Source organism: Hippichthys cyanospilos, chromosome 20 (genome assembly GCF_059441005.1).
Source record: "Hippichthys cyanospilos isolate Australia breed blue-spotted pipefish chromosome 20, RoL_Hcya_1.0, whole genome shotgun sequence".
NCBI classification, from domain to species: Eukaryota; Metazoa; Chordata; class Actinopteri; order Syngnathiformes; family Syngnathidae; genus Hippichthys; species Hippichthys cyanospilos.
In genome coordinates this window covers 4,712,678-4,729,156 of record NC_142388.1, presented here as the reverse complement: position 1 = coordinate 4,729,156, position 16,479 = coordinate 4,712,678, and the positions used below count along the sequence as shown (strand labels likewise).

Below are 16,479 nucleotides of genomic sequence, written 5' to 3'. Positions count from 1 at the left end.
AGACATTTGGCCTTAGGTACTGTGTTTATTTATTTACTATGCAAAACACTAGAGACCATTCTTTGCTGTAATATTTGGGGGGGAAAAAAGCAATCTGTAAATTTGCACGAGATGCTTGAGCGTCTGGATTTTGTAAAGACGTAAAAATGCGTCTTTGGGATTGAATGGGTTAAAAATTCACCACTCAAATATACAGTGTGATATACTGTAATACTTTTTTGCATTTTGCATTAGCATATATGGCATTGGAGTAAGAAAAAGGTAATCAGGTAAGCAGGTTACGTGACTTCAAAAATACAGTATGCACTAAATTGCTGAATAGCTAATTAACTGTTTTGGAAAAGATCAGCCACCTTCCCCAAACACTTCTTTGCCTTTTCCCTAGATTCCTTCATCCTTTTTGCTCATTTTTATTGATGGGTAATAGCGCCACCTGTTGTTTCAGCGGCAGCAGATTTCATAGTTAAGGGAAGCATTAAGTGCCGACAGACTCTCTCTTTCGTGTATTCCTTGACATTACTGAGTCACATTTTCATTTGTGAGTACTCGGTAGCTGCATGACGGCAATAACGCTGAAAGAAAACAACATCATAAAAGCCGAGGAAGTGTTGTGCAAAAAGCTGGCGGGCTCGGAGTTGTTATTTAGCCGTTTCCTTCGCTCTAATTACGCCGCCGTCAGACAAATGCTACGCATGTTGTAATTCTCCTCAGCTTCCCGCTGCTCTGCAAATCACCGCGCTAAACTTCACATATTTTTTTTTCGTACAACTCGCCTGCTTAACATTTTACGCGATGGGCTCCGGTCGCGCAAACTCATTTGACACTTTAGATGAGGAATTCATGAGTTTTTCTATCTCGCTTAAGAGTCCAAATCTTTTTGTTGTTGTTTGTGAAGTATGCTGACCTATAATATGAGCTGTCACGGCTCTGTGATCGTAAAAGAAATAGCATCCACTTTTTCAAAGCCAGTCAAAATCCAATTAATTCTCTTAACGCGGCTTGCTGGAACGTGAACAACATAGTGAAAAAAGACACATTTTTGTTTTATGATGTTAAAACTCCAGGATGAGCTGATGTCACCTCATCCTGTCATTCGGTTACAGTAAATGTGCGGAACACTTATGACTAATTTGACTTAGAAATAAGATCTTTAAAATAAAGAACAGTTGTAGTGGGGCATTAATTGTCGCTCCCACTTCTGTCACCAAATATGGCTCGGTTGAAACGCTAAACGATGATAAATACTTGCAACGTCCACAGCTGAGGCATTACAATACCATATGCTAATGTTAGTACGTCTGCTTATTTTTGTTATTGTGTAATTAGTGCCAGCAAAGACTGGAAAACGTTCGCTGAAGGCTGGCGGAGACACTGGACTAGCTGTGATAATGTTATTTTTCCATTTTGAATGCTAATGTAAAAAAGCTAACCTTTTATTTCTTCCCCGTCGTTACCTAGCACTTTTTTTTTTTTTTTTTCACCTGCCACCGGAATGAGTGATGCTGCTTTGAATCCCTGGACGTTCATCTTTATAAAATATTTCGTTCAAATCTCCATACATGAATAGCTAATGAACACTGGTTGGGAATAAATTAGCTGCATGCTAATTCAAAGTTAGGAAGTAATTGGATGTCGCCTCTTTAAGAAGGTTTGCATACTGAGTAGTTAGATGGCAGGACACACTTCTGCTGTAATCATTAAGGTCTATTAAGAATAGTAGGCTATATATGTTAGCATGTATAATTTTGTCATTCCTATCTTAGTCATGATAAGCTTTACATCGCATTGCAATTTCTAGCTCAGTTAGCAACCGACGAAGAAATAGCATTGACTTGCGTTATCCGTGTGGTATTAGTCATATATACCAATGAGTCATATATACGGTGATTGACAAAGTATGGGAATGGCTCACTTTTTATTGTACAGTAAAACCAGCAACAGGCTATGCTAATGTTAGCGATGAAGTTCACTTTTCTGATTTCGAGCCCACTAAGCCTTTTTATGATTTCTCAAACCAAACGGAGCCCTTGCGGTCCATCGTTAGCACCTTGAATATCAAATAATCGGTTATATTGTAATTGACGAGAAGAAGAGCAAGTGTTTAATTCCTTTTTAGTTTATGCGCGTTTCTTTAACATTAAACGTCAACTTGAGGTGAAAGCAAAACAAAAAACTTGACACACACACTTAGCTTCTTATTTTAAGGGCTGTGCAGGCAGGTTTAACAACTTTTTGTAATTAGGTTTACATAAGTGTGTTCTTATAAGGTGAAATATGCAGTATTTTGATTAATATTTGATGTCTTCCACATCATTCTTGCAGTATTTTAGCCAAGGCATGACACACATCTGGTATTGAGATAACTAAGTGGTACTACCATGTTGAACTTTGACAAGCTGTCACCATCTGGGTCAAATTTCAGCTCCCTACTGTCTTCTTTCAGTGTTTTGCCTTTGATGTGTAATGCCCAACTTATAGTGCTACAAAAGCCGACAAAAAATAGAAAATGAACTGGAGCCGCGGAGGAGGACTTACTTATGATACACAATGAGAGCTACATTGGCAGCTACACATTAAGGTAGATGACGCGGGAGGAAAAAAAAAAAAACGTACCAATTTGGACAGACGGTTTTAAATAACCGTGACTTCTAAAACCGCAATATATCGCCAATCTGATTATCGTCCCAAGCCTATTCTGGAATAACAGTTTTGGACAAGCTAAATGTCTGTCAGATTGTGGATTAAAAAAAAAAAAACAATCAAAATTTGCTACCGGACGTCCCGTGCAACTTATTGGGGGGAAATTGCACTCACATTGAACGATGAGCTCCACCACGGCCTCGCGCGGCTTGACGTTGAATCCGTTGTATTGGCTGGTCTGGCATCGATACGATCCCGTCATCTCCCGCGTCACGTTGACGACGCGCAAGGCTCCGTCGTAGCTCTCCGTCTGCATGTTCCCGTCCGGCATGGGCGCCTCCTTGTCGGCCCGCGACCACAGGATGATGGGCTTGGGCTTCCCTGAAACAAGGCACTCCAGCTCCACCGTGTCGCCCTCGCGGGCCACCAGGGGGGACTTGCCCCGGGGGACTGTCAGGTTGGGGGGAACTAAGAAAGAGAAAAACAGAGGAGGGACTGATACGGGGCTCTAGAAAGTCAGCGGGCGTGGTACAGGGTGACGGTCGAATGAGGGGAGCGGGGTTAGTGGCGGGCGTGAAACTCCAGCTCGCAAGCAGCGAGCGAGGACGTGAGCGAACAGAAACGATGCGATGAAGGGCCGGCAAATCCTTAAGAACCACAAACGTCCTGAGGCAAAAGGACCGTGGGCCACACCACTAAATGTCCTAATTTGTCTGGAAAATTCAACACGCTTTACTTTATGTCAGATGAGCATCAAAAAGCACAAGCAGCGGAGATTAATAACAAAAGCTAAGCTAACCAGGTTTGCTGTGAAAACCCACAGAAACATACAAATACCAAACACACACTTTGTGTTGGTCCTAAGATCTTCTTTACTGCATTCCAAATGTCCGCTCCATGCAACTACAGCACAGGAATTCCTCGAATTACAACGTACAACAGCGTTTGGACTCGTCCGCCATTTTGTCCCCCAGCACTATAGTGTTTCTGCTTATCTCCTGCATCTCCATCCACATCTCACCAGTCATGATAAAAAATAGGATTCTGTTCTTATTTTATTGCACTGTAATGGTGAAATCCAACTTAAACATAAATATCTGCTATCTCGCCAGCATAGGAACTGAACTCGTACATAAATCGAGGACTTCCTGTATAGTAAGACACTAAAAATGCTAGCTTTTATACTGCTTGCATCAACTGTATGCAATAGTTGCCCTTCTTGCAAGTAATACACCGAAAGATCATTTCTTGCTGTTTACAACAACTATTTGTGGAAAAACAAAGCAAAAAATACTCTTAAAAACTCCCGGTGCTTGAAAATGTTCATTATAATTGATTACAGTGTGTGTAGTTGCGTGAACTTTTATGTGGCTGTTTGTGTGTGCGTTAAAAAGGAAGCCAGCAGGTTGCGTTTGGGTAGTCTGCTTCCTCATCACACATGCCCGGCCAAATTAATTTGTTTAATTAGCAAACCTGGCAAATAGCATTGGCTCCTGGAGCGCCGTGTGTTTTTGTACATGTGTGTATATCTGCGCTCGTGTGTGAACGTGTGTATGTTTTCCCACTTCAAACCATCGAGCAGACTCCAAGCCTATTTTACAAGTGCGCCTCCCAAAATAGTTTACAGCCAGCCAGAGGAGTGAAAATGTCCTCGACGCTGATGAAACCGTGTCACGCGTCGTTTCCGATGATTCTCGGATGGCCGCCATCGCCGCCCGAAGAAGGCGACCGGCCGGATGGCGGTTAAACGTCGTGGCGTGATGAAATCGCCGGCAAGCCATGCGGAGGAAAGAAACGAGGGTCCAGTCTGTGGTCATCGTGGTGACAATGAGCGATGTTTTAGCCGCGCAATGCCAAATCCGTCAAGCAAGCGTAACGCTTGTCCTCATCAGGATCATGGGTGGGAGACAGATTATATAAACTCCAGACAGGACCGTCAGACGTTCAATCCCGAGAGTTCACCGTGATTTTACGTCAAAGTGGAAGGGAAGCGGAATACCCAGAGAACATGCAACTCCACACAAGGAGGCCTGACCCAAGATTTAATCACAGATCTTGAAAACAGCAAGGCAGACGTGCTAATCACTAGTTCACCGTGCTGCCAGCCATCCAACCCTGCAATTAAAGCGCCAACCGCCGCTAACATGGCGATGGTAATTTTAATCTTCATCTTGAGCGACGCGCCTGAGGGCGACTGGCAGGGAATGACGAATATCGTTGACATTTTGAAGACGGTGGGAAAAGGCAAATATGCTGTATGTGAGCGGTCGCCACGGCAACAAGGGGGCCGGGGAATGATTATAAGAGAGCAGTTGTCGGTGATAAAAAAGCAGAACATTCAAATCCAGCCGCCGGAGGGAACTCATTTCAGCCACTTGTGTCGACACTTTGCTGTGAGCGCTGCGCCGACAAGTGGTTAAAAAAAAAAAAAAAGTCATATGCCAACACCCCGCAGCGAGGCGGATTAACACTGGCATTCTTTTGGCGTGCGCCGTCCGGCCACCTGCAGACCGCTCTGGAAAGACGAGTCCTTCGTGTCGTCCGAGCATAGAGCGACAAAAATCTGGCCAGCTGCCTTGTGGTGACGGTCGACGTGCTGACACTCACTCCGTCAACATTGAACCAGGGCCAAGCGTGTTGGAAAAACAATAGAGTGATGCGCTAAAACTCTCAGAGGAACTGAATGAGTTGGAGGTTTTGTTGAACCGCATCCCCAGTTTTTCTATCTATCTATCTATCTATCTATCTATCTATCTATCTATCTATCTATCTATCTATCTATCTATCTATTGAGATCGAGCATTAACAGGCTGTTAGATCTACTATCTATCTATCGAGATCGAGCATTAACAGGCTGTTAGATCTATCTATCTATCTATCTATCTATCTATCTATCTATCTATCATCCATCCATCCATCCATCCATCCATCGCTAGCTCGTGATGTGTTCATATCTAGCAAGCTAGCTAGTTAATTATGTGTCTATCGTCAACTAACTACTCTAAGTATCTGTTGCTATGTATGTGCACGCAAACATGCTATGTCTACCACTAGCTAGCTACTGTATGTCCAGTATCTATCACTAGTATCGATCACTAGCAGCTAGCAACTATTTGTTTCTATTGCTGAACATAGTTGTGTCCATTCATCCGTCCTATATCTGTAAATCAATGCATCCATCTGTCTGTCTAACTATAGCTAATTATGTCTATTGCTTGTGTCTATTGCTAGGTATTGTTTATTTCTGAAACTGTTAAGGTAGCTCCCATATATGTCTATTGCCAGCCAGCTACTGTTTCAGTCTATCGCTAGTGATATTGTCTATTTTCTGTCACTAGATATCTCTGTCTGCCCATCCCTCCGTCCCCCCCTTTCATCCATCCGCCCACCCATCCATTCACCATGTCTAGCTTTCTATTCATTAAAAATTGTCTCAAATACTCGAGCATATTTGTAAGCTCAAATGGTTAAAGCAATGTTTTCGTGGTTTGCAAAACTGATCCAGGCGATGAATTAAAGCTTCAAAGGTCTTTATTCATACCTTACGGTAAATTTTCTTTGCCAGCAGAAACCAGCCAGCCATTTTAAGGTATTATATATTCAAAACTAACTCCAAAGAAATATAGACCCCCGGATAAATCCTTGCTGCCGTCCACATAGCTATTTTAATGTCAAAAATCAAGTGTTAGACGTCAAGAACATATTGTTCACCAATGTTCCCAGCAGGCAGTCGGTGAGCATTTATACAGTAGCGCTCGTTGCAGCTATTAGTGGCAAGAGACCAGACGGGTAGCCATCATTACACCAGGCTTCTCAGCACAGATTAGCCGGCCAATTACGACAAACTCGCGCTGCAGGTTTCCACTCTGCATTATATACACTACCTTGGAAACAAATGTATCTATGAGTGTGGTGAATGGATGACACCGCCACTCAACACTGTGATCAGACCCATTTGGAGCTCAACACATACGCCATCATCTTGTCGCCCCATTTATTTGGTGGATGACATCACTCCTTGTCTCCATGGCAACTTTGTGCTCTCCGCTCTACACGCCGCGTGTGATGAGAAGACATGCAGGTTTATATCAAATATAAGCGGCGATGTCGTCTTGAAAATAGGTATGACGTTAATATAACTGCAATCGTTGTTGTTCTTATATGCATGTATCAAGGCGCTAACTTCTGTTCATTTTACGTGCAAGCTAGCCGCCTCGTTTGTTCATGAGACAAGCAACATTGTCAGCTCCCTACTGGCACTGCACCAAAGTGACAGTAACACACACACTAACACACACACAATGCTTATGCTTACTTCACATACCACAGCAACCAAATAGTCAACTTGTTCATTTTGGCTAATAATTACAGGCAGGTCAATATTGTCATCCCCTGGCTCACAAAGTATCAAAGCCACTGTCACACACACATATTGATATGTTCACTATATTTCATTTGATAGCATCCCGTCGAATCAACACAACTAGTAACTTTCTTAATGAGAATTCGAGGCACGTCCACATCATCAGTCCCAACCTTACATGGCAGCAAAATTGCAGTCCTACTCACAGATTTATGCTCACTTGAGTTTGTTTCATGTGTTAGAGCAGCCCATTTAGGCAGAAAATTAGTTGGCTTTTTTTTTTTATTCATGTTGAGAATTAGTCATTGCAATATTATGATTCGAAGCTTACAGCTGCAGCTTTGCACGTGTATTGAGGCGACAGCTTGCTTTCTATTCACATGCAACAGCAGTCCATTGACATGCTTTTGCAGCTTATAATAAATTAAACTAAATAAATGAATAATTAAAAAAAACTTAACCCCCAAGACATGGCAAAAATTTGACACACAGGCCATCACAGCTAACTTACTTGCTGAGTGTAAATCAGTGAAAAAAATAAGCCTACTTAGAACCAAGCACATTATTTACTTTTAAGCGTTTGCTTTACTTTTAAACTGAACTCATGCTTTTTTTTTTTGGCCAATCGGATTTTTCAAAACGGGTCTCAATTGACAGCGAGCATGGTATATATTAGGATTCAGGTGAGAAACTCAATGCCATTTCACACTGGTAAATAATACATTAGGATGAGAAAAGCTTTTGTCATGCAAACATGTGGGAAACATGGCCCCCTGGTGGTAAGGATGACAAAGTGCTTGATTTGACTTGCAATTAAAAAAAAAGTGATTGACTTTTTAAATGTAAAAATCACAGAGGATGAGCTTAATGAATCGTGGCAGCCAATATCGTTCGTAATCGCGATTAAAATTCGATCGATCGCGCAGCCCTAAATGCCACCGATGAACGCTGGGACGAATTTAGGTTATAAAAATACAGCCACGCTAGGGAGCAAAGTTACAGTCAATGATGAACTAACTTCTTCTATAGCAGGCCGTTTAGGCAGCAAACTAGTGAGCAAATGTATTCCCATTGATGAATTCCAGGACAACTTTAGGTTATAAAAATACAGCTGTCAAGCTTGGCTCACTTCCTTTGTTGTTGTTGTTTTTTTTTGTGTTTTTTTTCCCCACGCAACGAGCGTCTCATCTGGAAGGTGAGGCGCATAGCTGAGAGGCTATCGACAGCGGTTAACGAGGGAAGGAAGCCTGTTTCTTATTCATGTTTTCCTGTCAGCTTTTCCCCAGCAGGAGAAGCGGGTGATTTCCCAGAAGAGCCCGCGTGCAGCCGCCTCCGCCTTCGGAACGCACAACCGCAGGTGGCTGCGGCTCCAAAACGACTCTCTGGGCGAGGAACAAAGCTGCCAGGTTGTCACACACGTGTTCGACATGAGGCAGCTCGCGACTGCTGTCGCGTGGAAAGTTTTCCGGGGTCGAGGAGGAGAAGCCAGATGCGGGACAGACGCTCGGCACCTTCGTCCCAACCCGGGGAATCCTCTTTGGTTTGTTCACAGGAGCCAATGGCGTGACGCCAAAGTGCTTCCTCTATGCACGTAGCAACACGCTAACTTTACTTTACGTGCTACAGCGATCCGTTTAGGCGGCAAAGGGGATGGCCCCACGTTTTAAGTTGAAAACGACGTTTGATGGTACCCTTCCTCACAAGTTGCAGTTATACACATATAATAATGATCTTATGTTTTATTTTTCTTTATTTCTTGCTACAGCCGCCCGTCTAGGCACCCAAAAGTTTCATTGTTTAGTTTTCTTGAGAAATATGAGCAACACTGTCAAGTTTCTCTCATATGCAAATTTGAGCTAATTTATTTCATGTGCCACAGCAGTCCATTTATCAAACATACTACTCTTTTTGTTGTTGTTATTGAGATACTAAATTAAATTACTGAGGTGCTGACTTAAAACGGTAATTAGGTAATACGCCAGTCACCTACTTTGTTGAAACATGAGCATGTCAACAATAACAGGCAGGCCCAATCAATAAAAAACGTGAATTTAAAACTGATTGTTTTTTTAAACAATAACATATTTTTTAGTAAATTGTTAAAGTATTATTCAAGCATATTTTTTAGCAGTTTGCATTTTATTTTGAAATATAAATGTGAATTAAAAAAATCACATTTATCAATATGGTATTTTGTTTGATAAGTTTAATAGCAATATTTTGAGAAGTTTTAAAATCTATTTATGTGGCTTATTTTACTAACACTTTTTTTTCATTTTCGAGCAAATCAATGGCAAACATTTAGTGAGATGAATGAACACAAAAATCAAATAATACATTTTAACTACCGCATTTTCCAAGCTAGTAAGTATATGGGCTGCATGAGCAGAAATTGAGAAAAAAAAAACTTGTCACGGATAAACTGCACAAGACTATAAGTCGAAGGTCATAACAGCAGATATTGATGCTGAAAAATAGTTTATGCAATATATCAAATTTACATATCACAAACCTTTATCCACGATCTTATTCAATTTATACATACATTTTATAGCGCACTGGACTATAAACTGCAGGGCTCAAATGATGAGAAAAAAGCTGCGGAATGTTAAGGGAAAAACAGCTACAAGACATTCAATGTTACTGCTCCATGGGCATAAAAGCATGGAGTGGGCCAAATTTGAGCTGCGGGCCATACTTTTACCAACAGCGGGAGAGATTATTTCCATCTGATGAAGAGACGGCGGCATTGGACCACACGGGGTTCCAATCTTGTCTGCTAAATTAAGGCAAAGAGAATTGGCGCATGGATTATTAGAAAAGCACTCGTCCGGTTTTAATGGGTATTCATTTCCTGGTGTCACGCTACTGGGGCTGTGGCACCAAATCTGAATCGCAAAATCAAATAGTGACCACAGTCTGTAGTTAGTATTGTGGAGCCACCAGAGCTGAGCGTCGGTTCACTCGTTTAAAACGTCACAGAATATGGCTCGTCTTGAACGCTAATTTTTGTTCGTTAGCTACTTTTATTGTAGCTTAGCTAGCTACATTTCCCACGTGGTTAGCTTTAGCCGTTTTCAACATTTAATGTAGAATACCTCGCAGCTTATCTTCTTCCATTTTCCACCAACACCGCTGACAACTTGCTAAATGTCTGCCGCCGACAAATTAAGAAACGAGTAAAATGTTTCCTGGTTGCGTTCATTAACACCGCTCATTAAAGAACGTGCGCGCTTAATTGATTTTCTCAATTTGTCACACGCAATTCCCGTGATTGACAACCAGACTGGGTGTCGCCAGGGCGTCAGGTGTGCCGGGGATGCTAATGGCCCGACTTAGCAAAGTTTTTCTTCGGAGGTGACTTTGGAGTCCTCCTACGTACTTTGCCATCATCCATCAGAACGGCGACGACTGCAGATCTGCTATGCTAATTTTAATGAACAGACCCGGCTAATCGCCATCGCTGCATTCTTCCCGTTGGGACCGTGATGAATGGCGATATCGTTTTCCGGCCCGGTTGGAATCCGGAGTTTTGATTGCGTGTTAAAATGTCAAGGATCTGCCTTGAACAACTTGACACGCTATTACGGGGGTTTTATCTTCCCGCTCAGAGACAAACAATATTTCCGAAAATGGCGAGTAATTTTACAATAATCCATACACAAGAGCTAATGAGAGGATTAATTGGGTTTTTCCAGTGAAAAGTTTATGGGATATTTCCCTTTCTTTTTTCTTTTTGAACACTGGAGCTTGTAAATCCTTTTCAGCTGTCCCTCTGTCTTTTAATCCGACAGCATCCACCGGGGAGGTCCGTGTCCTCATTCCCGCTTATAAATACGCATTAGCCGGCGGTCGGAGAGGGGGGAGAGCGCTATTAATGAGCGTGTCACACTTGCAAATATTAGCGGGAGAAAGTCATGAACGCAATCTGCGTGCATCAATAAACTTGATAAGAAAAATTCCCGCCTTTCGGAATGTGTAAGCCGGAGAAGCGAGAGACTGTGTAAGCGCGTCTTTTTTTTTTTTTTCCTGATCCCAGACAGACCTGCAGCGTAATCTTCTTTAAATGCTTTTATTAAGAGGCCTAATTGTGGTTTGGGCCTTCCTGCTGCGGGGGAAAAGGCGATTTTGAAACACAAAACTTTGACACTTCCCTGAAACTTGCCCTTCCCTGAAAACGGCATGCCTTACTCAATTTTTAAATAGCGGGGTTTCATTTTTGGGGGACGAAAACTTCATTTTATCATTAATATGTATTGTAAATGTGTCTGGTAAACCACTCGTCCAGAATTTTACCATTTTTGCAAAACATTGATTCCACAATTTAGCTGATTTTCGAATCTTCAATTTTGAAAATGACCAATTAATGGCATTACTGTACTTCAAGTTACCGCATTTTCCGCACGATAAGGCGCACCCTCAATTAATGACATTTTAAAACTTTTTCCATATATAAGGTGCACCCTCAATTAATGACATTTTAAAACTTTTTCCATATATAAGGTGCACCCTCAATTAATGATATACAGTATTTTAAAACTTTTTCCATATATAAGGTGTACCCTCAATTAATGATATATTTTAAAACTTTTTTAATCACAATATGGTAATACTCAAAGTAAGAACAATAGTAATAACTCAAATACTTTGGCTTACTTTATCACTTCATTCCCCATCTACAAGTCCCAATCTCAATATTCACACATATATAAGGTGCACCTGATTATAAGGCGCACCGTCACCTTTTTTAAAAAAAAATAATGCTTTTAGGTGCGCCTTATAGTGCGGAAAATACGGTATTGTCCGGCCCTATCACTAAGTATTGTGCAATAAACAAGACTGCCATCCATTTAAAGTGAGGAAAACAAACGAAACTGCTTCCGTAATCATAGTTTGGTTCTTTAAGTTACAGTTATCATCTTTTTAAAGGCGCTAATCTTGATTTTATTCGGTTAACGGAACAGTTATTTCAGTTACTTTCTTTGTTTTTGTTGACGATAATAACCCTGACGCCATCACCAAGTAACAGAATCCCTTCTAATATTCTGCAGGGAACTTGTTTACAGCATGCAATCATTGAGTCCCCACTTTTGACACCAAATACGGTTCCACTGAAATGCACACATCTCTATGGTAAGTCTCGGCACACAACGTCTAAGCCTTTCATTCCGCTTGACGACAACACACTCAGTCATTATTTGCAGCCCACAGACTGAACTACTTAAAAGATAATGAGCAAACTTCTTTGTCTCCTTCTTCTTGGCAGGTACGATTGATCCCGCTGTTTTGGAGCACGGGGATTATCAAAGGATTATCTAAGAATAATTATGCCGCCAAGGTCGACGTGCCTCTTTCATGTCGGCGGTGAGGTGCGTTCGAGATGCTGAATTGTGTTTGTTGAGCGTTCAAAAAAAAAAGAAGGCGAATGGCAATGCCACATGAATGCAAAAACCAGACACCCACCGAGGGGGAACAAGCCGTAAAACCACGAAACAATGTAGCGTAATGCATGGGCCCGATTAGGTAATTTAATGTTTGAAAAATGACTTTTCTTTTGAAAACTGGCAATCAGGAGGCTTTCAAGCGCTGAAAACGGTTATCGACGAATCTCGTTTTTTTCTCGGTTCATGCAACGGCAACGCTTCGATCGGGGCGGCATGGCTCGGCGGTAGAGTGGTCGTCTCCCAGCCGGGAGGCCGTGGGTTCGATTCCCCCCAAGTGTCCTTGAGCAAGACACTGAAGCCCCAATTGCTCCTGATGCTGCGTCATCAGTAGGTAAAAGACTAGTGTAAAGCGCTTTGAGTACCCAAGATATAAAAGCGCTATATAAGTGAAAGTCCATTCACCATTCGATCGAAAACATTTTCTTTTCATCTGTTCAAGAAAATGAAAAAATGTGAATGCCAGCGCCATTTAGCGGTATCCAGCCTTCAGGAGCGTTTCATAGTATAATATGTGCATAATAATGGTAAAGAAGACATATACTGCAAAATAAACCAGTTCAAGGCTGGACACAAAATCCCCGTCGACTTCTTTATGTAACCCAAACAGGAAAACGAGTCCTTCCGCAACCTATTTCGGCATTCCAGCAGCTTGAACCGAATACATTGTGCAAGTGCTATTGCTAATGATGCTATTTTGAACAACAACAACGCAAAGACTGCGGGAGGCGAGGCAAATCGGGACCACGTCTTTTGTACCACGCAGTTCCCTTTGAGATGTGATTGACTGATGCTAAAAACTAACACAAAAGACGACAAAAATGGTTGACAGCCGATTATTTGTTTTTCGCAGCCTCCCGTCAAATCATAATTCTTTGCGCGGAACAAAGTCGTCACGATGAAGAGAGATGGCGTCGGGATGTCGTGATACAACGCGGATTAATGCGTTGTCATTGACACGAGTACAAAGTTAGTCAGACAGCGCTGTCGCAGTTAGAGGGTGAAAAGCAGCCAATCAGATGCGAGGACAATGGAGGTTCAGTTAGCGAGAACATAATGGAGATGGAAAACTTCAAATTGTTCTTATTAGACAAAAAAAATGAGGATTATGACTCCTGCTCAATGAGAAAATATGAGAACTGCAGTCAACCCCTGTAATTTATGGGGGATGATGACCAGCCCTGCCGTGAAATTGTAAAATGGGGGGGGGGGGGGGGGGGACTACCAATAATAGATTAACTGTAACTATGGACCATTTATTACTTCACATAAAGGACAAGGCATTTGTTTATATTATGCGGTTATGTATAAGGCTCTGCTAACACAAATAGCAGCAAACAATGGCGGAGTTAGCTTTTGGCACAACATGCTAACTAGCCAAAGCATCAGCTGACGAAAATATGATTCATAATTAAAATCAAATATAATTAGTGATAATACGTTGCTCCTCGTGACGTGAAGTTTCTATCTACGCTTTTATCAACGCTTGACAATTTTGGCGTCGACGGGAGGCAAACGGCGAATATAAATCGCACAAAAATTAAGAACTCACCATTAACGCCAAACTAATGGGAGTGTTAGTTTGTTTCTCTGGTCAGACTGATTGGCTGTCGGAAGTCTCGACGATACTTTTGAAGCGAGCTCGTCTGGTTCAGTAATGAAAAAGTAGTGGGTCCTTTTTGGCTGCAAAGTAGAATCATTATTTCAAGATGGACTCCTCGCACTTTCTTTGAAGTTGTAGGCTCGTTACCTGTCTCTTGACTGGGCTTTTTCCCCTTCCCTAAGACGTCTGTTTCTTACTCATTTAACTTATTTGTGAGTGAAATTTTGTCGCTGAAGTGACCAAAAACGAAACCAAGAGAATCTGGTCAGTTTTCAAAATAAAATAGCTTTCTGACTCGGATAATACATAAAACGGAAATGCTCTACTTCATTATTTCGGGTGCGGCCACGAACCAATACCGGGCCGCGGACCAGTGGTTGGGGACCTCTGATAGGTACAATTAAAAGTCTCACTGTGATAAAATTACTCATGGACAATAATATTAATTTAAATGTCTCTATGTTTTGTATTGCATCAAAAAAGCTTGCCGTTCACGGTAGGGCTCTGTGTTCCATGTGTTTTTCAAGGGGTGAGTGATAAGACAGCATTTAAAGCGGTGTCAGGCTCACCAGTAGTGGAGGAAATGTTGACGTCGATGCTGATCTCAGGAATGCCGCCGCCCTTCAGCGCCGCCACGCACGTGTACGTGCCGAAGTCGGTGAACTTGAGATCGATGATGTCCAGGTTGGTAGTGCCGGGCGAGATGTCCGTGTCCGTCTGCGTGATGACCATGCGCTCCGAGCTGCGGAGGGCGCGGCCGTTCTTCAGCCAGCTGAAGGTGAGCTCCTCTGGGGGCGTGGCCTCCACCTGCAAATTTATTACCAGCCTAGTTCAAACGGATCTTGAACTTCTACCTCAGTTTGACGTCTACAGCCGTCAATGGCAGTCAATGAGTTACGTTTGAAAAGCGATTCGTTTCTCCTGTCAAACACTCAAGTTTTGTTCTTACCTGACATGATATCTTGACTTCCCGACCAATCTGGATGTTGTCGTCATTGTGGTAAGGATCGGGAGTGATCCAGAATCGACCCTTTTTCAATGCTGGGGGACAAAAATCAAACACACAAAAAAGCGGCTTGGATTAAATCTGGTTCCGTGAAGATCCACATGGACTAACTCTGTCAGGCCTGGAACCTCACTTTCCACAAGTCTTACGTCGACCGATTCAGTTAACCAATTAGAATCCAGTTTTTCCCAAATAGGGGTATGTGAAAGAACTTCAGGGGATTAGTGAGATTTTAACAGGGTTTCTGCAGGCCTCAGCAAATCTAACTTCCGGCTTTTTAATGACATGACGGAAATAGATTTTCTTTTTCAAAATAAAAGCAAATCAACAGTAAGATGAAGCAACCTATGCTGTTACCAAACTGCGTCACTGTTGCTCTTTTACGTTTAAAACACTGCATTTTTTTGAGTTGCTGGATAAAATAGAGATACCACTACAAATGTAGTTCCAAAGTGTCATAAATATTTTTTTTCCCCACATAAAAATGCTTTGTGATAAAAAATTGATATTTTATAGGGGTGCAGCTTTAAAAAAAAAAAAGGTTGAGACGCACTGCTATAATCCTCATGCTCTCATTCCTTCCACAGCCCATTTGGGTAGCAAAAAAGCTCCCCTGCTTAGAGGCTATTCCCGCAGATGTTTCATGCAAATTTTACACATTTCTTGTCCCTCCTCATTCGAATCTCCTTTTCCGGGCATTTTATCAAGGCATAAATATTGGATAGCGAGTAGGCGTTCCTATAAATCAACAACACGCGTGTACACATGAGATAAGTGGGCAAATTTTGCCGGACCGCTTACTCAGCTGGCGTGGAATCTCACGAGTGCGATTGTTTCAAAAGAAAACACGACCGGGTGTAAAGTGCTCGCTCGGACCATTTTATCGGGTGTCGGCGTTGCGTTTTTGGGCTCCCGCCCTTTTCTGATAACCAATTCCTGGCAAAAAGTCGCATGAATCTTTAATGAAGAGTCTGACGGAAAACAGAACTTTCCCATTTGCAGCAGAGATAAACTTCTACTCCCATGATTGTAGTACAATTTTCCACAACATCATGAATTTTTCACCTAGGTATTTTGCACAGTGCGTGGTGATAGACGACAAACTCATAAAAACTTACAGGTCTTGCTAAAGCTGAGACGTCGCACCGGTGGTTCAAGGCCCGGGGGCCAGCCGCATCATTTTATGTGCCCCGCAAAATGCTGATTTGATTTCGGGTTTCTGGCTAAAATACCAAACTTGCGAGTTGTCTTCAACTTTTAAAAGTTTTTGAAAAAAAACAAAACAAAACAACAACTACTCTTTCTTTGTTTCCACTATTGCTTTTGAACGGTTTAACTGACCTCTGATCTGTGTGTGATGAACATGAAAATATGTTTGACCTTACAGCTATTCCAGCCCTTTGATAGAATCTAGAACTACAATGTA

At 42.1% G+C, this 16,479-nt stretch overlaps 1 protein-coding gene across 1 annotated transcript in view; it reads right to left on the bottom strand.

Annotated features, from left to right (window-relative positions):
• The window catches only part of LOC148407017 (MAM domain-containing glycosylphosphatidylinositol anchor protein 2), a 199,947-nt gene that overhangs the window by 57,843 nt on the left and 125,625 nt on the right, over positions 1 to 16,479 (bottom strand). Inside the window, exons 9-11 of the mRNA XM_088402897.1 lie at positions 14,997 to 15,088; positions 14,617 to 14,854; positions 2,815 to 3,135 (exon numbers count right to left, since the gene is read on the bottom strand). Coding sequence (XP_088259023.1) covers positions 2,815 to 3,135; positions 14,617 to 14,854; positions 14,997 to 15,088 — 651 coding nt within the window. The remainder of the gene's footprint in view (positions 1 to 2,814; positions 3,136 to 14,616; positions 14,855 to 14,996; positions 15,089 to 16,479) is intronic.